The 19,781-nt window shown below is 57.7% G+C and overlaps 2 protein-coding genes across 2 annotated transcripts; one reads left to right on the top strand and one right to left on the bottom strand.

Annotated features, from left to right (window-relative positions):
* Positions 1 to 1,801: 1,801 nt before the first annotated feature.
* On the bottom strand, positions 1,802 to 11,112 carry GET3 (guided entry of tail-anchored proteins factor 3, ATPase). Its single transcript, XM_075902411.2, has 7 exons — positions 10,802 to 11,112; positions 9,817 to 9,964; positions 9,114 to 9,262; positions 6,377 to 6,527; positions 5,651 to 5,758; positions 2,803 to 3,000; positions 1,802 to 2,417 (listed from the first exon to the last, which is right to left on the bottom strand). Exons 1-7 carry the CDS (start codon positions 10,963 to 10,965, stop codon positions 2,286 to 2,288), a joined length of 1,050 nt encoding a protein of 349 aa, XP_075758526.2. The 5' UTR covers positions 10,966 to 11,112; the 3' UTR covers positions 1,802 to 2,285.
* A 194-nt stretch (positions 11,113 to 11,306) lies between these two features.
* TRIR (telomerase RNA component interacting RNase) lies at positions 11,307 to 19,430 on the top strand. The gene is made up of 3 exons (XM_075902413.2): positions 11,307 to 11,827; positions 16,491 to 16,568; positions 18,744 to 19,430. The coding sequence occupies exons 1-3, from the start codon at positions 11,582 to 11,584 to the stop codon at positions 18,849 to 18,851; spliced, it is 432 nt and encodes a 143-aa protein (XP_075758528.1). The 5' UTR covers positions 11,307 to 11,581; the 3' UTR covers positions 18,852 to 19,430.
* The last annotated feature ends 351 nt before the right edge of the window (positions 19,431 to 19,781 follow it).

The following is a 19,781-nucleotide window of genomic DNA, read 5'->3' as shown; positions in this document are numbered from 1 at the left end:
GAACCAGCACTCCAGCTCCGGGCTCCCGCCGCCACTTCACACGCTGGGGCAGGGCGCTGGCCTTTTAAGTTCGGGGCTGGTGCCCACAGCCCTGCTGGGCGGCTCGGAGCCGCAGGGCCGAGCGGGTCGCGCTAATGAGGCCTCCACGGCCTCTTGCTGGGTCGGACACAAGTTCCAGACACGGGGGGGGGAGCGCGAGTTACATAAGCCCCCTCCTGGGCGCGTTTCGTAACCGCATCGCTCACGCCTCACAGCCCCGCTGCAGCCGGGCGCGGGCTGGGCCAGGACCGCGGGCCCCTGCCCCCACCCCGCCGACATACTGAACCCAGCTGCGCCCCCTCCTAGGAAGAGAACCCAGGAGTCCTGGCTCCCACTGTGCTGCTCTGACTACTAGGCCGTGCTCCCCTCCCTTCCCAGAACTCAGGGGTCCAGGCTCCCCAGCCCTGCTCTAACCACTAGCCCCCATTCCCCCCCAGAGCTGGGGTCAGAACCCAGGAGTCCTGCCTCCTATTGTTGTCTAGGAGCCACAAGACCCACCCTCCCTTAAGGAGCAGCCTTTACAGCCCCTAGAGATAAGGCTGGTGCAATCCCCAGGCCTTCGGGAGGAGCCTTGGCGGGGGGATCAGCCAGGCAGGTAAACAAGGCAGGCGCCAGGCAGGGCCCCCAGCACCTCAGGCAGTTTCATACCAGCCTCCCCGCTGGACTCAAGCTAGGTCACCCCTTTCACCCCCCCCAGGTGTGCGGGGAGGTGACCCACTGGGGCACTCCTTTTGCTGTCAGGGAAGGAACCACGTCACCAAATCCATGGGGGGGGGGGGCTGGATTTCCTCAGGGTGCCCCCCACCAGAGAGCTGGGGGCTCCAGGCAGGAGATTGAGATGAATGGGGGGGGGGGGAATCCCAGAGCCCTCCCTCACTTTGCACCCCTCCCCTCGCTCCTGGCCCAGGGGTCCTGGGGGAGGGCTGTGGGGCTGGCTGCCCTCCTTACAGCCAGGAGCTCCCATCCACTGGCTCTCCCCAGCCTGAGGCAGGGGACGCAGCTGGAATGGGAAGCCCCCCCGACCCCCCCAAACATACTGGGGGAGGGATCCAAGTCCCCGGGGGCTGGGCCCCGGGAGGTGAGAAGAGGCTGGGGGGTCTGGGATGACTGATCCTGGGCAGGAGCCTGTGGAGGGCCCACAAGAGGGGGGACTGGCCCGTGTGAATCCCCCCCTCCGGCCGCAAGGTGCTGGGCTCTGCCCCCCGGAAGAGGAGAGGGCCACAGGCTGCTTAGATAGCAGGGCCCAGAATAAAGAGCCCCCCCTTCCCCCAGCACAAGGGCCTGCTCCCCTCCCTTTTCCTGGTGAACAGCCCCCGCCCCACAGAGGGGCACCAGCCCCCCCAGCCTCCCGTTCTGCATCAGCTGGCCCAGGGAGGGAGGTGACAGAACCCAGGAGTCCCTGTGTCCCCTGCTAGTGCCCAGGTCCCTCCCTGCTGACTTGGCCTCGCCCCACCCCCTGCCCTGATCCCGCCAGTGGCCCAGGCTGAGCCACAACCACCCCCCAGGAAGCCCCGTGGGCCACGCTCCCTGCTGCCCCCCTTCTCTGGGCGGAGAGACCCCCCCCACCTGCATGCACAGCCCCTCCCCCGTACAGGATAACCTCGCCCCTCTGCCCAAGCACACCCCACAGCCCCCCCCAGAACACCCTGCAGCTCCCCCCTCAGAGCATCCCCACCGCCCCTCCCCCCCCAAGAACACCCCGCAGCTCCCCCTCAGAGCATCCCCGCTGCCCCTCCCCCCCAAGAACACCCCGCAGCCACACTTTCCTCTGGTTTTTTAATTATTATTTACACATTTTTTTCCTTAAGCTTGGGAGGCCTCGGCCTTGTCCAGAGTCTGTCGGGGCCCCTCTGGCTCCCAGCACCCGGAGATCCCCCTCCGGCGAGGGGGGAGCAGCAGGGCGCGCGGTGGGGAAGGGGAGCGGGCGAGACCAGGGACTGAGCGGGGGAGCTGTAGTGGTGCAGCCCCACACTGAGGGCCGGGGAGACGACCTGGTGAATGCTGGTTTTGAAAGCAGCCTTGAGATGCTGCGTTAATGGGGGGGGGGGGGGGGCAGTATTCTACCTGCGGCAGAGACGTCCTGCCCCTCGGGGGAGGGGGGGGAAATAAATACGACCCCAGCCCCGGGCCTGCAAGCCTTCCTGGCACGAGGGACGGGAGGAAGGGTTGCACTCCGCGGGGGGCGGGGCCCAGGCGTGTAACCGACGCAGTGGAATGATCCAGACGGGCGCCGCGGGGGCGGGTCCCTAGTTGGCGCTGGGCGGCTTGTAGGGCTCCAGGAGGAGGCTGGAGAAGGTGTTGACTTTGTCGGCGCCTCGCACCTCGTGGGGCAGCAGCGGCAGCTTGACGATGTGGAAGTCTTCGTACAGGTCCTCCATCTGCGGGGGGGCGGGGGGGAGGACACAGAGAACCAGCGACCGTCAAACAGCGACACCCCCCCCACACACACTCCTGGGGACCAGGCTGTCCAGCGAGGGGCAGCCAAGAGCTGGATTCACATGGGGCTTGCCTGGGTTCCAGGAGCCCCCTGAATCTGGCCCAGGGGCTTGCATCTGTCCCCACTGATCTGAGCTCCCCGGGCCAGAGGAGTCTCCCCTGGGCAGTGCCGGAGGAGGCTGGAAGGGTCCTGTCCCAGACCTGCCCAGCTGCCGTAGGGTGGCAGAGGGGCTAGAAGAGGCCGGGCGGAGCCCAGTTCTGCGGCAGGGGGATGCTGGGGGCCCTGGAGGACGGCGACGGGGGGGGGGGTGCCCAGCCCCTCCCTACCTGGTCGAGATACTTGGACTGGATCTTGTGCCGGGCCTCGCACATCTTGCAGGGCTTCTCGGGGTCCGGGAACACCAGCTGGTTGACGACGATGTTGTGGGTGTCGATTCTGCACTTGGCCAGCTCCTGGATGAGGCGCTCGGTCTCGTAGAGCGACAGGAACTCGGCGATGCAGACGCAGATGAAAGTGGTTTGCTCCTGCCGGGTGGGAGGTGGCACCGTTACTCTGTCTGCAGGGCCCCAGCCCCAGCACGAGGGCGGGGGGAAATGAGCCCCCCCCCCCTTTGAGAGAGGGGAAATGAGAAACCAAGACAGATCTACTGAGGGTCACGCTGAGTCCTGGCTCCCAGCCCTCCCTGCTCTAACCACTAGCCATTACTCCCCACCCAGAGATGGGGACAGACCCCAGGACTTCCTGCTGCTCTAGCCACTAGGCCCCGCTCCGTTCCCAAGGGAGGCAAAGGGCCACAAGTGAGAATCTCGCCCTGCTGACCCTACGCAGCCTCCCCGACCCAGGTCGCCCACGGAGGCAGCAGGAAGCAGCGCCCAGGGAGCGAAGTGCTGGAGAAGGGCTCCCCCCCCATGAGCAGGCTGAACAGGATCCTCTCTCCCTTCGTGGGGAAGGTCTGGGGGCCGAGGCCACCCGCTGTTCTGTGCCTGTCCAGGACCGCGACGTGAGAAACGCATTTCACCCCCTTTACAGGAGCGGGGGGGAGGGGAGGGAATTCCTGCCTGCCCTCAGCAGACCATCAGGGGCTGCCCTGCAGCCTTCAGGCCCGGACAGCTGCCCCGGGGCCTCACCCCACCCCCTCTGCTTTTCCAGGCAGGCGGCAGACAGGAGGGTCCCCCTGCAGCTGTGAATTCCCCAGCAGCCTGGCTGGAATGCGAAGGGGCTGGGCGCTGCGGCTCCGGCCTTTAGCCACCTCAGGCCTGATTCTCCAGCCGGAGCTCCCCACGGGGCCCTCTCCCTGCCATGCAGGTCCTGGGGTCTGTGCGAGGCGGGGGGGGGGGGGGGGGGGGACGCTGCCCTCTGGCTAGTCCCAGCTTCCCAGAGCCCCGAGGACTCACAGCAACCTGGAGGCTGCTCCCCCTTGCCAGAGCAGGGGAGCCCCGGACGCGGGGAGCACACAAGTGACCAGAAGCCGCGTCCCTCATCCCTGCCCGGCGTGCAAGAAGGGAGGGACCCGGAATCAGCCAGGAGTCTTCCCCCAGGGCTCCCTGCCAGCGAACGGCCTTCGACTCCCAAACCCAGGCTGTACCCCACACCGGGGCCTCTCTGCGGGGCCTGCGAGCGACAAGCTGCCCCGGGCCAGCGCCGGAGCCCTCGAAACTCACCCAGCACCAGGGGCAGGCTCACCCGGCCAGTTTCACTGTCCCCAAGGGACGGCTGCCCTCCTCTGGCAGGGAGGGGCTAGAGCAGGAGAGGGGGCCCGCCCAGCCCAGCCAATCGGAGGGCGGCTTGTTGGAGCAGCCCTGTTATAAGGAGAGCAGAGCAGACCTGGCTTCCCCCTTGCCGCAAGCCTGCGTAGCCCACACAGACTGTGGCTTGCCCCGAGGCAAGGGGCGGAGCAGCAGCTGGCAGGGCTGCCAACACCCCCAGAAGAGGGCAGAAGGGAGGGGAGGGGAGGGGAGGGCAACGTGGGGCCAGAGCCAGAGGGTGGAGGCGGCAGAGCAGAGTGAGGACGGGTGAGACCCAGGCCAGAGGGCAGCTCAATGGTCAGAGCTTGCTCCGGTGTGGCCAGCAGGAGGCGCCGCGCCGACCCCGATGCAGGGATGTGGCCAGCCAAACCAAAGAGCCCCACTTCCCCACCCGGCACTGGCTACTAACGCTTGCAGGAGTTCCCCCCTTCACGGAGCGGCTCCACCTCTCTGAGGGGCAGGACTCCCTCCCGTGGGCTAGACATGCTGGTCTCTGGTGCGCCGGGCGTGGAATTTCCATAGCCCCGCATGGCACAGCAAAGTCTAAACTTTGGGTGTCGACGGGCCTGGGACTCGAGAAACGAGGCTCTGCCTCCGGCCCTGCCACAGAGCCTTGGGCAAGTCACTTAACCCTCCCCGGCCGTGTGTGAAAGCGAGGCGGGTGCTTCCCCCTTCCCTCACAGGGGTGCTGTGAAGATGGGATCTGAGCCCATCACAGTAGATTTTGTGGGGGGCTCAGCTAAACAGGAACAAGGCCCTCGTGTTCCGGAAGCAGCGTCCGGACACGGAGCTCGTCAGGAACAGCGAGCGAGCTTGGAACTGGGCCCTACGTTGATGTGTGTTAAGTCCCCCACGTAGACACGCTCAGGCCAGGAGAGCCCGAACTCAGACAGGCAGAGGAGAGGGCCTTCTGCTGCGTGCTCGGCCCAGAGACCAGCCACGGGAGTGGCCGAAAGGAGCAGAGAACGTGCCCTAGTGCCGGCCTCCGGAAGCGAGTCTGTTTCATTTGGAGATGGCTCAGCAGATCAGTCTGCACGGGCCCCCATGGGGACCAGAGCTCTGTCTGCTGGGCTGACCTGCTCTACCAATGGCTGGTGGATTTTGTTTTTGCCAAGGGGAGGGGGGGGAGACTTAGGGGCTCTGGGGAATTCTCCATCACTGGCCACTTGTAACTCCTGCTGGGCTGGCTTTCTGCTCCAGCTGTGACAGGAGCGAATTCAGGCCGGCGTGCTACACGGAGCCGGCTTCCGTTCTCCCTTCTGGGCGCGGGATCTGTGCGGCACAAGGGGACCCTGCCCAGGGTCGGTGGGTGCCGACAGAGACAGAGATTGCGTCAATCACGGCCTGCTTTTGCTGCCTTCTGCGGGGGGTGCTGGGCTCAGCCGAGAGGCAACAACAGACCCGCCCCTTCCCCCGCCCGAGTCCTTACCGGGTCTTTGAACTGCTCGCTCACTGACCGGATGACGGGGAGGGTCTCCTCCAGCTTGGAGGCCAGCTGGTCAGCGTTCATGTCCCCCAGGCCAAGCATGTTGCACATCTGGAGAGGGAGGCGGAGTTAACGGTGATGCAACGCCCCGGCTGGGCTAAGAGAACAGTCCACTGGCTAGCTGGACCCCACACCAGGGTGTCCCACAGCCCCAGGCCAGCCTGCCTGCTGCCAGAGGGCTACAGAGCCACACCAGCGGGGCACACAGCAGATCAGAGCTGCTGAGCGTGACCCAGGACGACCCAGCCCACGGACTAGCCCAGGGGCAGGCAAACCACGGCCTGCGAGTCGGATCCAGCGCACCATCATCCCACGGCTCAGGTAGGCTCCGTCCCGGCTGTGTCCCCACAAGCTGCTCAAAGCAGCCGGCTGCAGGGGCCACATGCATCTCTGTGCATCGCAGGCCCGCAAGGGAAGGGGCTTCGCCGCATTCCACCACCCTCAGCACAGTCCTGCAGCTCCCGCCGTCCTGAGCTCCCAACCTCCATCCAGACCCCACTTCTCCACTAACAGCACAGCAGAGCGTGGTCCCCACCCCTCATCAAATTACTGCCCACCCCTGGTCCAGCCCACCGCCCCCCAGATCTAGCCAGAAAGCTCCTTGCCAAAACAAGCCAGGCAATGGCCCGAGCCAGACACTGCCTCCCCCAGCTCAACCTCCCCACCTACTTGCGAGATGAAGGGGCTGATCTGGTTCTTTATCTGCATCAGGCGGCCCAGGCCCCGCTCCACGATGGTGGGGAAGTTGAGCAGCCGCAGCGTGTGCCCGGTAGGGGCTGTGTCGAACACCACCACGGAGAAATTCATCCCCTTCACCAGCCTGCAAGTGCCAGTCAGACATTAGCACCAGAGCCAGGGCTTAGCCTCGGAAGCTTAACCCCACTCATCTCGTTCCCACAAGGAACGTGCCCCCCTTCCCTTCTTCACCCATGCTGGTGAAAGGTGCGTGGCCCAAATCAGCCGCCCTCTTCCCCTGTCCCTGGCTATAGTGGTACATGACAGAGCACTCCCCCCACACCATCGGACGTGGCCTTGTCCTTTCACAGGCTGTAATGGTATATCCCAAAGAACCCCTCTATAATGGCACATCCCAGAGCATCCCCCCTCCACAGTTGGTTTTGTCCCCTATCCCACAAGGGGTTGTAATGGTGTATCTAATAGTGTCCTCTCCCCTGAACCTGATTGTCAAATATCAGAGGGGTCGCCGTGTTAGTCTGAATCTGCAAAAGCGACGAGGAGTCCTGTGGCACCTTAGGGTATGGCTACACTAGCCACTCTAGTTCGAACTCGGGTGGCTAATGTCGTCATTCGAAGTCGCAAATGAAGCCTGGGATTTAAATATCCCGGGCTTCATTTGCATGTTCCCGGGCGCCGCCATTTTTAAATGCCCGGTAGCTCGAACTGCCTGCTTGCAGCTACACGCGGCGCGGGCTAGGTAGTTCGAATTAACACTCTTAATTCGAACTACCATTACTCCTCATTGCAGGAGGAGTAACAGTAGTCTGAATTAGGGGCTTTAGTTCGAACTACCTAGCCCGCGCCGCGTGTAGCTGCAAGCAGGCAGTTCGAGCTACCGGGCATTTAAAAATGGCGGCGCCCGGGAACATGCAAATGAAGCCCGGGATATTTAAATCCCAGGCTTCATTTGCGACTTCGAATGACGACATTAGCCACCCGAGTTCGAACTAGGGTAGCAGTGTAGCCATACCCTTAGAGACTAACAGATTTATTGGCGCATAAGCTTGTGTGGGCAAGGACCCGCTTCATCATCTGACAGAATGGATCCTTGCCCACAAAAGCTTATGCTCCAATCCATCTGTTAGTCTCCAAGGTGCCACAGGACTCCTCGTCGCTTTCGCTGAAACTGATTGTGTTCCTGTTTCTGACTGTAATGGTACAGTCGAGAGCACCCTTTCACCTGTGGGGAGGGGCTTGTTCTCAACACCCCTCCTTCCCACTGTAATGAACTCACACCTGGATTACTACAGTCCCCTAGATAGGCCCCCCACAGGCTAAACAGAGGCACCCCTGCTCTACAGGGGAGGTCCCCCTCTACAGTCCATTCCACGCTTGACACAAACTGACAGCCATGCTATTTGAGACACCTGTTCCCAGAACTGTGAGCTACTCAGCTCCTGTCTATCAACGGTCACATGGGGAGGCTCTGGACTGGGATTGTCACCTAGAATTTCATTCCCATTGTCAAGAATCGCAGAGGAAGGATGTGCTACGGAGGGAACGGGCTCTGCTTCTCCTAGCTTTACGGTTCCCAGTGCTTTGCCGAGAAGCCTGTGTGTGGCTTCTCAACAGCGGTAACATTATGATTGAGCGTACAGGGCCGGGCACTGCCCAGAGCTTGAGAAGCCCCATCCCAAAGAGCTCGCAGGGCAAACAGAAGAGACAGACAAGGGAAATGCTCTTAGTCCCCTGGATAGCTGGACCACCATGGCCCTACCAAACACAGTCACTAGCCAAGTCCCAGCCGACACCTCAGGCAGAGCTGGGAACTAAATATATAAAGTCTGAGTTTATGCCCCGGCTGTTAGGTCATCCCTCTGACCCTGCCAACAGCTACACGGGCAGTGGACAGCTGAACCCAGATCTCACAGGCCCGAGTGCAATGCCAGGGGGAGGAGGAGGGACATACCCACCCTGCAGATCTAAAGTGCTTATTAGTATAACGGCATATCCCAGCCCCGGGCTGATGGTCTCCTTCCCCAAGTGACAGGTGTGCAGCTACACGCGTAACGCCATGGTGCCCAAACTGTGGCCTGGGACCCCAAAGCACGTCACCACCCTGTTTTAAGGGGGTCACCAGGGCTGGCTTAGACTTGCTGGGGCCTGATGCCCAAGCCCCAATGCCCGAGGCCTGAAGCACGTGGGCCATGGCTTTGTGCCCCCTATCCAGGGCAGTGGGTTCAGGCTTTGCCCCCCCACCCCTCGGGGTTGTTTAGTAATTTGTGTTGTCAGCAGGGGGTTGTGGTGCAAAGAAGTTTGGGAACCACTGGCTTAATGCACTACAGGAAGGTCCTCGAACCAGAGACAAGTGCAATATGCGAGCCGGTATAGCAAACAGCCTTTTCACCTACAGATGGTTTCATTCCCACCTGCCATGTTGCCATGGTACATTCTAACGATCCTCTGCTATAGACGGTTTCATCCCTTCCCTTGATAGCACATCCCTCCCCCCCGTAACGGCCATATAGCCCAGCTCCTGGTCCCCTACAACAAGTGGTCTGCTCTTCTCCTCCCGCTGCCACACTACTGGTAAATCCCAACCTCTCCTCCCCCTATGATAGGGGGCCTGTCCTGGTCACCCTTTCATCAGGGCTACCCCCATGTCAGCTACGCTTCCCAATTGCCGCAGGCACGGAGCATGGGCCTGGTAGCAGGCTGCCTAGCTCACCTCATCACTTCCGCATAGCTCATGGCCTCATCAATGCCGGGAAAGGCGCTCATGGCCTCCTGCATCATCTTCTTGCCCATGCTCAGCATGTTGTCCTCCTCAAAGAACTCATCCGGGAGCTCCGCCACTCCCAGGCTGGGGTCGATCTCCTGGGCAAGGAAGAAGGGGGCAAGGATTTAGGGAAGAATGGCCATCATTATCCCAAGGATGGGCGACTCATTCACTCAGCACCAGCTCTCGTCTTGAACACTGAGAAGAGATGGACACATTTCCGAATGCCTAATGTGTTAGAACAGGGACTGGGAACCAGGGCTTCTGGATTCTATTCTCTGCTCTAAAAGAGGAGTGGTATCTAGTGGTTAGAGCAGGGAGGACTAGGAGCCAGGACTCCTGGGTTTTATTCCCTGCTTTGGGAGTGGGATCTAGTGGTTAGATTGGAGGGGGGATGGGATGAGGAGTCAGGATGCCAAAGGTCTAACTCTTAGCTCTGGAAGAGAAGTGGGGACTAAGGGCTGAACCAAAGGAGAATGAGCCAGGACTTTTCCTCTTTCTTTCCAGTTCCAAGAAGAAGCTCAATCTAGAAGTTAACACAGGCAACTGGGAAGCAGGGCTCCAAATGCTTAGGGACTCGGTGCCAGCCTTGCATACAGCCAAACAAGCAGAGCCATTTGAAACCCATCTTCTCTCCCCAGCCCAAGCTCACCATGGCAAACAGGTTGTCATAGCCCTTGACTTTAGTTGGGACCTTGGAGAATTTCTGGTCGAAGGCGTCGGAGATGTTGTGGGCTGGATCGGTGGAGATGATGAGGACGCTCTCACGCACCTTTGACAGCTGCACGGCCAGGCTGCAGCTGCATGGGGGGCAATTCAGGTGACACGAGAAGGGAACTAGCGGCGGGAAATCCACGGGGTTTGGGATCGCTGGAGAGGTGAGGCATAGGACAGGAGGCGCTTTCACCTCTCCCCTAGAGGCAGCAGCATCACACTCCCTGTGCCCCTCAAGCTGCAATGGTAGATCCCAGCTCCCCTACCAGTCATAGGCTCATCTATAGTCCTTCCAGCATAATGGTACAGACCAAACACCCCACCCGCTCTTTGGTACTTTTGGTATGTCCCAGTCTTCACAATTTGTCCCCCCCGCCCCCAATCTGGTACAATCTCATACAGGTGGCCTCGCCCCACCAATGCTTATAGCAGGGCCAACTTGGTACAGCCCAGCCCCTCTTCCTCTCACCCCTTGCTCCCTAGACTAGCAGCAAGTCCCGCACCCCTCTCCTCCAAATGGTGCATCCCAACCCTTCTCTCCTCCAAGTGGTACCATCCACCTTATATACACTAACATGGTACATTCTCGTGGCCCTTCGCCTACAGGCAACCCCAACCTCTACGATGGTACATCCAACACCCCTAGTGGTGTAGGAATGGTGCGTCCCAACCCTCACCCCTCTCTCAAAAAAGCAATGGTACAGCCCAGCCACTCCCCCATCCCCGCACATAGTGGTACAACCTCAAGCCCTCCGGGGGCCTCGCCACGCCCCCAACGGCTCCTCTCCCCTACGCATAACGGTACATCCCAAGTTCCACCCTCTCCAGGTGAGCTCGGCACCCCCTCGCCACAGGAATGGTACATCCCAACCACCCCTTCTTCCCCCTTCGTGGCACGGCCACGCACGCTCACCCCCCCTCACCTGCAGGTGGTCTTGCCCACGCCTCCCTTCCCCCCCACGAAGATCCACTTGAGGCTCCGCTGATCGATGATGTTGCTCAGCGTCGGCTCTAGCGGTTCCACATCGGGGGCGTCCTCGAACTCGTCCGCCTCCGGCCCCCAACCGGACCCCGCCGCCGCCGCCATCTTGGAACCGGCTCACGTGACCCGGCCCGGGACCAGACCATTCGCAGAGGGAGGACGCACAGAAGGAGCACGCGCCGACAGAAGACAGAGCTGGGCCGCTGTATCCTAGTCGTCACTGCCGCTGTCCTGTCCCCCAGTCCACAACAATGGTATAGCCCGACCACGCCCCCTCATATGACTGGGGTCTTCAACAACCCCGCCCACTCTGATCTAGTCCTGATAAGTCCCGCCCCTGCGTCTGTTCTGATTGGTCCTTACGACATCCGCCTGACGTGATTGGGCTACATAGAAGGGCGCTCTTTGGTTGGTGGGACGCCGGGGCGTAGAGCGCCTCACGTCCACCCAAAGGGACCTGATTGGAGTCGAGGCTCAGGCTCTGGCCGCCGATTGGTCCGTCGGCCTGCCCGTCCCTCAGAGCGCGATCGGGGCCAGCGTGCCTCGCGCGGGGAAACGCTCTTCCTCTCCCAGCGTGCCTTGCGCCGGCGGCTGCCCGGAGTTCCTGCGGCTCAGCGCTCGCCCTCCCGACACCCCCTGGGGCTGCTCCCGTCGTGCCCCGCGGCCGGCGCTGGCTTTTCCCGACACCCCCCGGGGCGCGGCGGCGCTCTCCGCGGACAAGATGGCGGCCCGAGGGGGACGGGCGGCGGCTCCGCAGGGCCCGGGCGGCGTCAACGTCTTCGCCAACGACGGCAGCTTCCTGGAGCTCTTCAAGCGCAAGATGGAGGCGGAGCAGCGGGGGCGGGAGCAGGAGGCGGGGGCCGCGGGGCCCGGGGAGGAGCCTGCGGCCGGGGCGGCCCCGGGCGCCCCCGGGACTGAGCAGCGGCCGCCGGAGGGGAAGAAGAGGAGCGGGACCGCGCTCAGCTTCGTAAGGACCCGGGGCCCCCTCCCCCGTCCCCGCGCCGCGCTCGGACCGAGCTCCTCCTCCCGCCCCGCCCCCCTCGAAGGATCAGTGGGGGCCGCTCGTACTGCAGCTCCCCCAGGGGTCTCGGCGCCCCCGCCCCCCCCGGGAGTGGGACCTCAGCCCCCCCATCTGCACGCGACTGTCCCGATCCCCTTTCTCTCCCGCCCGCTGTTCTATCTCCACCCCGCTCCTCATTCCCCTTTGCACCTCGCACCCAGACTCCTTTCTCCTCCTCCCTGCCCTCTCCTCATCACACCTGTGCACTTTAAACCCCTATCCCGGGGCACCTGCCCTAGCACTGGAGATTCCCCTCTTTTCTTTCTCTTGCCCATCTCTTCCCCTGGATATTTATCTGCTCCATATGCCGCCTATTCTGCTCACCTCCCCATCCTTATTTTCTGAGACTGCAGCCTTCCTTTCCTTCTCCCTTTGGGGGCCTGCCCTGTACTTTTTGTGGGGTGCTATTCCCTCACTCACTCTCTCAATTCCCTGTTGCTTTAGAACCATCTGCAACTGAAGAAACCTATATTTTCCATCCTTGTTCCCTTTCCATAACCTTCCCCTCACTGGGTGGCCTAAAATTCTACCCCCACCAGGAGGCAAGTCCCCTTTCTGAAGGCAGCTTCTCCCTCCTACGTGAAGAAGTCTTTCCTCCTTTTCCTCTCCCTGTCATTGGCATTTCTTCTTTCCTCCAGTGCCTGGTGGTAGGTGACCCCACCTGATTTGTCTCTGGAATGTCGTGAGAAGCTGTGGATGCTGTTCAGAGGTTCTCCTTTTCCACCCCCCACTTGTGCAGCTTCATGAATTCGTTTCAACCAATTGGCCAGGCTCATGAGCCAGGACCAACAGGGAAAATGTCAATTGCTGGAGTTCTCAAACAGTTTCTTGAATGGCTAATCCTGGTGTGTGCTCTGTGTGCCAGTTCAGGAATGAAGTCCTTGCTAGAGCTTGTACTTCATCAAGTCTGCCCCCTTATCCGATGGCTTTGTAACGATTAAGGATGGTTAAGAGCGCTGTTGTGCTAAGTAACTGATTCTGAGCACTCTTTAGAGATAAGTATTATCTATGATTTTGAGCTAAGGAAACAGAAGAGATGCTGCAAGCTGAATAAAATGCTCTTGGGCGAGTAGCAGAGTTGGATTAGGCATGACCCCCCCCTCAATACAGTGTTTCAGCCCATGCTCTGACCAATAGATCACCCCCTTTAGACATTCAGGGCAAAACCTCATTCTTGGATAGTTGCCCCTTGTAATAATTGGTCCTCACTGCCTTGAAAGCTAATTGAGCTTGAAGCAGTTAGAGCTTTGTGTACAGCAGTCACTGCTGTGGAATTTCATGTGGCAGGTTTGTCAGGGTGGGGCTGGGAACTAAGGATGCAAAATCCTGGTTTATCAGTTACTGGTTAAATGTTCAGTTAACTGACTAAAGTGGGATCTGGGCTAGTGACATCTCCAGCCTGGCTGGAGCAGCTCCCAAATCTGTGCTGGTGCTGCCAATTTCCAGCCCCCACGCGAGGGCTGGGGCTGCTGTCTGCTCGCAGCCTCCGCTGGAGCAGCCTCCATCAGTTATTGGTTAATCAGATCCAGCAAGCACCTCCTGTTTATAGGGTGATGCTTGCCAGTTAGCCTTTCACATCCCTACTGGGAGCCAGGAGCTCCTGAGTTCTAATCTCAGCTCTGCTGCCAAACCTGTGGCATTGGGCAAGTCCCTTACCCTTGCTTCACAGATTTTGAGAGAGAATGAAGTGGTAATGGGCCCCCAAATGCTATGACAGTGGTCCCCAACCATTTGACGTTGCCGGGAGCCAGGGGGGGTGGCCGTTCGCCTGCTGGGTACCAGAGGGCAGGGACGCCTGTGCACCAGGGGGCGGGGCTACGCATATGCTGCCCCCCCATGAGCCACGTGCCTGGGGCCTGTGCCCCCCCATAGCCGCGCACCAGGGGACTGGTGCTCCCCATGCACCGCGCACCTGGAGCATGGACGGCCGCTTCGCCATGTGCCCAGGGACGGTGCCCCTCCCCCCCCATAGCTGCACACCAGGGGGCCGCGCTTCCCATGGGCCGCATGCCTGGAGCACGGGCGGCCACTTCGCCGCGTTCCCAGGGCCAGTGCGCGCCCCCCCCCCCCATAGCCACGCATCTGGGGCTGGTGTCCCCCTCCCTCCCATAGCTGCATGCCCGGAGCGTGGGTGGCCACTTCACCGCGCGCCCGGGGCTGGCGCCCCCACCTGCCTGTATCTGTGCACCCGGGGCCGGCGTTCACCATGCGCCATGCGCCCGAGGCTGGCTCCGGCACAGCGCATGCGCCACGTGTCTGGGGCCAAGCCAGCCCCGAGCACTTGTCGGGTGCACAGAAATGCCCCCGCGGGCGCCATGGCGCCCGCGGGCACCGTGTTGGCGACCACTGTGCTATGAGCTATCGCTGACCTGTGTGGTAGTTACAGAATAAAGACTCTGGACGAGTCTCAGAAGAAACTCATTCCAGCAATGGCATTTTCACTTCCTGGCGCGTGGGTGGAATTATCTCAGAGAAGTCGCGCTGATTTTTTTTTAATCCCCTGGATCTTTTACAACTAAACACTTGACTCTGAAGAGTAGCCAATTAAGGGGGACTTATCTGCATCCCAGTTTGCACTGAATAGTGTGGGTCCATAACCGTTATTAGTGATGTGCTCCTGTTGTGCTTGGGAACTTGTTAGCTGGAACTTCTGTAGATTGCAAAGATGCTAAAACAAATCCCCTGTCCCTCTGTTGCAATATCTAGGTCACTTATCAAACCATGATGAGGCTAAATACACCGTAGGCCTTGGCCCCACAAGAGTTTGAAGTATGCTACCTTCTATAGCAAAGGTCAGAAACTGTTGTCAGGAGTGGATATGAGAGATGAAATAATGCTAAAGAATAACCATTGTCTTCCTCAGTTGTCTCTGTTGCTGGGTGTGCAAGTGATGATAGGTGTGGATGAAAACTGCAGCGGTGTTTGCAGATGTTTTCAGTTGCAGAGCCTCAACTGCACTGAGCTGCGTTTGGAATTGGCCTCCAGAGTCATTAATGGTCCCCTTTTTCCCTGCCAGCGCTGTTCACCCACAGTGTCCTTTACCCAGTAGAATATCTGCATCAAAATACCGTGACTAATCAGTAGTATTGCTGGCCATCTTGGTGCCTGCTTAATGCATAGCCTAGCCCTCATTTCACCACGATCTTAATTTTATCCTGGAATGAGACTGTTCATATGCAAAAAGTTATTCATGTGCCGGGGTAGCTTGCTGAATCGGGCTTTAACCAAGGCCAAACTGCCTGCTCTGTGGCGTGCGGGGCAGGCTTTGGTATGGTAGTTTTCTGTTCCTTGTGTGTTGAGTGCTAGTGAGAGCTGTTGAACTGCCCTTTAGGAAACAGCCATGGGATGAATTTTGTACATTTCCTGGTACTAAACGCTATTTTGGGATGTTACGGGCAGGCCTGTGGGTGTCAGAACACAGCACAGTAGGTCTCAGAAAACTAGACCTGGCTGATAGAGGCACAAATCTCATCTTCCTTATATGGAGCTACCTAGTGCAAGAGTGGTCTGCAGATTGACTAGCTGTATGGACAGAGAAGTAAAATCCCCTTTTCCCTCAGCTTGCTGTAGCTCAGGATTGACAGGGATTTTAGCGAATGAAAACCCAAGTGGGAAGGCTGTGGAGGAGAGTTTTTCTGCCCTTTATTTTTCTGAGTATTAGTCGGGTGTGAAGCCCCAAGTGCACACACTATAGAGCCCTGCCTCCAGGCTGTCGCGTATGTTGGGCTGTCACTCAAGGCTTGCAGTGTTATTGCAGCCTGGCTGGAACAGGAGCTAGGATCTCCTTTTTGGGGTAGGAGGAAGCAGGGATTTCATAGGATGCTGCCTTGGTTGAATGTCCTGTGAACTGTTGGATTCCGACTTCTGCAAGCGAGAAGAAGAGCAGGGTTTCCCCAAGTCTGACTGGCTGGAATGACTTTCGGAGAGAATGATTCTTATGCAAACTGTTGGTCTTCCTCCTTAGCTAATCACTGAATGCGTGTAATCTCTGTGTACATCATCGCATAAAATACCACCTCAGGCTGCACGAGCTTTATAAGCTTGTCACAGATTTCTAGAGCGCCAGAAGCGCTTCCTTAAGTCCATGAAAATCCACATTGCTATGACACATGGGACAGCGGTTTACCAGCAGAGAGTGCAGAGGTGGTGCAGCGTTCCCCTATTGAGGCTTGCTGATGGCTGTAGTGTGAGGCCACTTACGGCATGTTTGAGGTGGTGGAAGGGGCTGCGTGAGGCTAGAAAATGGAAAGTTTCTTTGGGGGACAGCTCTGCTGCAGCGGCTTGTATTGGGGTGGGGAAGCTTACGGTTTCGATTTCCTTTGCATCTGCTTGCGTTTGGATCAAACCAAACAATGCGTGGATAACAGCTGTTGGACGTGCGCTTGTCTTCTAGCATCTGTGGCTGCGTTGGGGGACGCAGGCTGCTTGGCAGCTTTATGCTGAAGAACAGGCGTGACGCGTTAAGATGATCTAATTGAAGGACTCCCTATTCCATTATATAGTGGGCAACCTTACCCTTGCAGCTGCCAGGGCTCGTATAACGGTTGCAGTCTTCTGTCCCTTCACCCAGGTGGGCAAGCGGAGAGGTGGCAACAAACTAGCCCTGAAGACAGGAGTGGTAGCAAAGAAGCAAAAGACCGAGGAGGAGGTAAGTTGCCTAATGGATAGTGTGCTGGACTGCCACTTGGGGGACCTGGCTTTTGTTCCTGCCCTTGCTTTGCTGGATGACCTGGGGCAATTTGTGATCCTTTGTGCCTCAGTTTCATCATCTGTGAAGTGGGAGTGATGAAACTGATCTTTAAGTGCTTTGAGATCTCTGGAGGCAAAGATGTTAGAGATGTAAAATCCTGCTTAATTGGCTAATCATTTAGGGCACATCTAGACTACTTTCTTCTGCCAAAAGATATGCAAATTTGGAGCTAATTTGCATATCTTCCAGTTGTGTTATCAGAAGAGGTTTTGTCGAAAAAGAAACCAGTTTAGACGTGGTTCTTTCAGGGGGAAAACCCCTTTTTCAAAAGAACACTGTACACCTCATCTTTTTAGGAAGAAAGGTTCTGTCAACAATAGGTTTTGTTTTTGTTTTTTTTAAAGAACTGCGTCTAAACTGCTTTCTTTTTCAACAAAACCTCTTCCGATAATGCAATTGGAAGATATGCAAATTAACTCCAAATTTGCATATCTCTTGGCAAAAGAAAGCAGTCTAGATGTAGCCTTAGACATGAGCGGGGGCAGCAGCCCCAGTCTGCTGTGGATGGCTGAAGCAGCCCCCTGCCCATAGTAGGTGGGGAGCTGCTCCAGCCTCCACCGGTTAACCGGTAACCCTTCACATCCCTGTTTAGAGAAGAGCTAGGGATTAGGGATGACAGTAGATCCTCTTATTTTACAAACCACCTGGGGAACGAAGAGTTGGTAAAATTGCTGATCTCAAAATGACAGTAGTTTGGGGTGCATACGTTTCAGAATTGTGCCCCACATAGCTTGCTTGTCCTTCAAACCCACTTCAAAGTGTTTTCCGATGCATTGACAGCATCAGAATGTGACGGTTGTCCACTTGGTTCTTCGACATCGCTTTCACCGGGGGGGGGCCGCAGGGGTTGCTAACTGGTCTTTTGGGAGATTGGTGTAAAACTCAGGTTCTACTGTTGATTGTAAAAGTTCTTGAAAGATCAATCAAGGAGCATTTCTCTGCAGCGGGTTCTGAAATCTAGAGTTCCGAGGGACCTGATCCCGTACTGCGTGGTGGCGGCTCTGAGCTGGGTTCAGAGGTTGGGGGGTGGGGTCCAGTTGGGGGCCGGAGGCTGGGTTAAGGAACAGCGAATAAGAGGGTCTACGTGTAGCATTAGCCCAGGATAGCTATTCTGGGCTATTTGTCCATGTATCAAAGCCCTGTTATTCCACATGGAGTGAAGGGCTGCCTTGTGTTTAGATTAATCCCTTTCTAAAGTGGCTATTCTGGGCATTTCTTCATGCAGCTCACCCCTTTCCTGTGGCCCTAGGAAGCAGAGAATAGATGCAGCCGTCACTAGCCATGCTCCAGTCCCATGTCTCAGCGGGGGGCAGAGCCCTGCTGCTGATTATGTATCTGTCTCACATGCAGCAGAGATTCTCAGGGAGTCACTTGTGTACGCTTTAAGCCGTCAGAGGTGAAAGGAGAGTCAGTATAGCAGAGTCCAGCTACATAGGAGTTTAGAACAGGAGTTTGGATGCCAGGTCTCCTGGGTCTTATTCCTGGTTTGGGGGAGCAGGGATGGGAGAGGGAGCTGGGGTTCTTGATAAGGATGTTAAATTGCATTTAATCAACTTATCAAGTAGTGGATGGAATTTCCATTGACTACTCGATTAGTCAGTAAGGGGGGAAACTGCAGAGCTGTAGCGGGGTTAGTTCCCAGGGGGAGTTAACTCCGCTGTGGCTCTGCCTTTTCAGTGTAGTAAGAGCCGTATGGCTCAGGCCCGGCTGCGCCTCTACCTCCCCCACGGATAGAGACAGCGACCCGGGGGGGAGGGGGAGAGCAGCTAGTTGAGTGGTGACTCAAATACCCAATCAGCCTAGGCTTGTTGAGTAGTCGACTAGTCGCTTACATCCCTGGTTCTTGGGGTCTCTCCCCAGCTCTGGGAGGAGTGAATGGGGCCTAGCAATCGGAGCCGGGAGTTCTCATTTCTAGTCTTAACTTCCTGTGTCCGTGTCCCTGTTAGGGATAACCGCTCTTTTATGGGGTAGCTCATTAGTACAACGTGCATTGCAGATGTAGTCCACTCAGTGCACGTGTTTTGGTTACAGCCTTTGAATTCCCTTCCCGTCTCTCTCTCTCTCTCTCTGCAGGTTTTGACTAGTAAAGGAGATGCCTGGGCCAAATACATGGCAGAAGTGAAAAAATACAAAGCCCACCAGTGTAGCGATGACGACAAAACAAGACCCCTTGTTAAATAGCCCCTCTCTGCTGGCTCCCGTGAGGACGCTCTGTTGTACATACTTATTTAAAACAGCAAGGGAGGGTAGCTAGTCACTGCGAACTTAAAACAGCCGTTTCTAGCACTGGCTCCCATGGATGGTTCCACAGATGATTTTTATATACCCAGGCGCACCGAAACTTTCATTAGTCTGTCGTTTACTTAGTTTTGGTTTTTTTTGTTGATTCCTTCTGGGAAATACGGACTCTGAATTAGTTGTAGCTTTTCTTTTTTTAAAGAATCCGGAATAGTGGAATCCCTACAATGTTGTATATTTCCCTGGCTGTTAAAACAATCTAATCACCAGCTCTTGCGTGTGATACAACTCGCTTCCACGTCCGTACACAACCAAGAACCTGTCTTACCACTGCTGCTCTTCCCTCTCTCCCACTGAGGACTCCAGCCGTCTCAGCAAGTTGAGCTGCGTACTAGCTAACTTCTTTGAGTAGAAACTGTAGGCGGTAGATGGTGGGCGTCAAACTCCATTATTAAAGGTAAATGTGGAAGTGGGTGCTGCAGTTACATTTACTCATTAAAGACCTTGGATATTTTTAAGCTGCTTCTGTTTTGTTGGGTGTCTTTGATACTGGTGCTACCTTGCTGGAGGGTTCCCTATTGGTTCCTCGCAAAACCTTTGCTCCATTACCCTCGCTCCGTGTCTTCAGGAACAATCTGGGGTGACTAGGTTACTGTCTCATGTAGTTTGCATGTGTCTGTTCTGTGATGCTGGTTTCCTTCCCCAGTTCCTTGTTCTTAAACTCAACTTCCATCCGTTTCATGCAGCACCAGTGTCTGCCTGCCTGACAAAGCGCCAAATGCTGTCTGTGTGATGGGAGGGGTGTTGCTCAGATCTAGCTGAGTTAAGAGGAACCCGCTGGTTGCTCTGTAAGCTAAACAGCTTGGCACCATC

This window comes from Pelodiscus sinensis, chromosome 31, assembly GCF_052426305.1.
Source record: "Pelodiscus sinensis isolate ZL-2025 chromosome 31, ASM5242630v1, whole genome shotgun sequence".
NCBI classification, from domain to species: domain Eukaryota; kingdom Metazoa; phylum Chordata; order Testudines; family Trionychidae; genus Pelodiscus; species Pelodiscus sinensis.
Note: the sequence above shows the minus strand (reverse complement) of the source record. Positions and strands in the feature narration are given on the sequence as shown.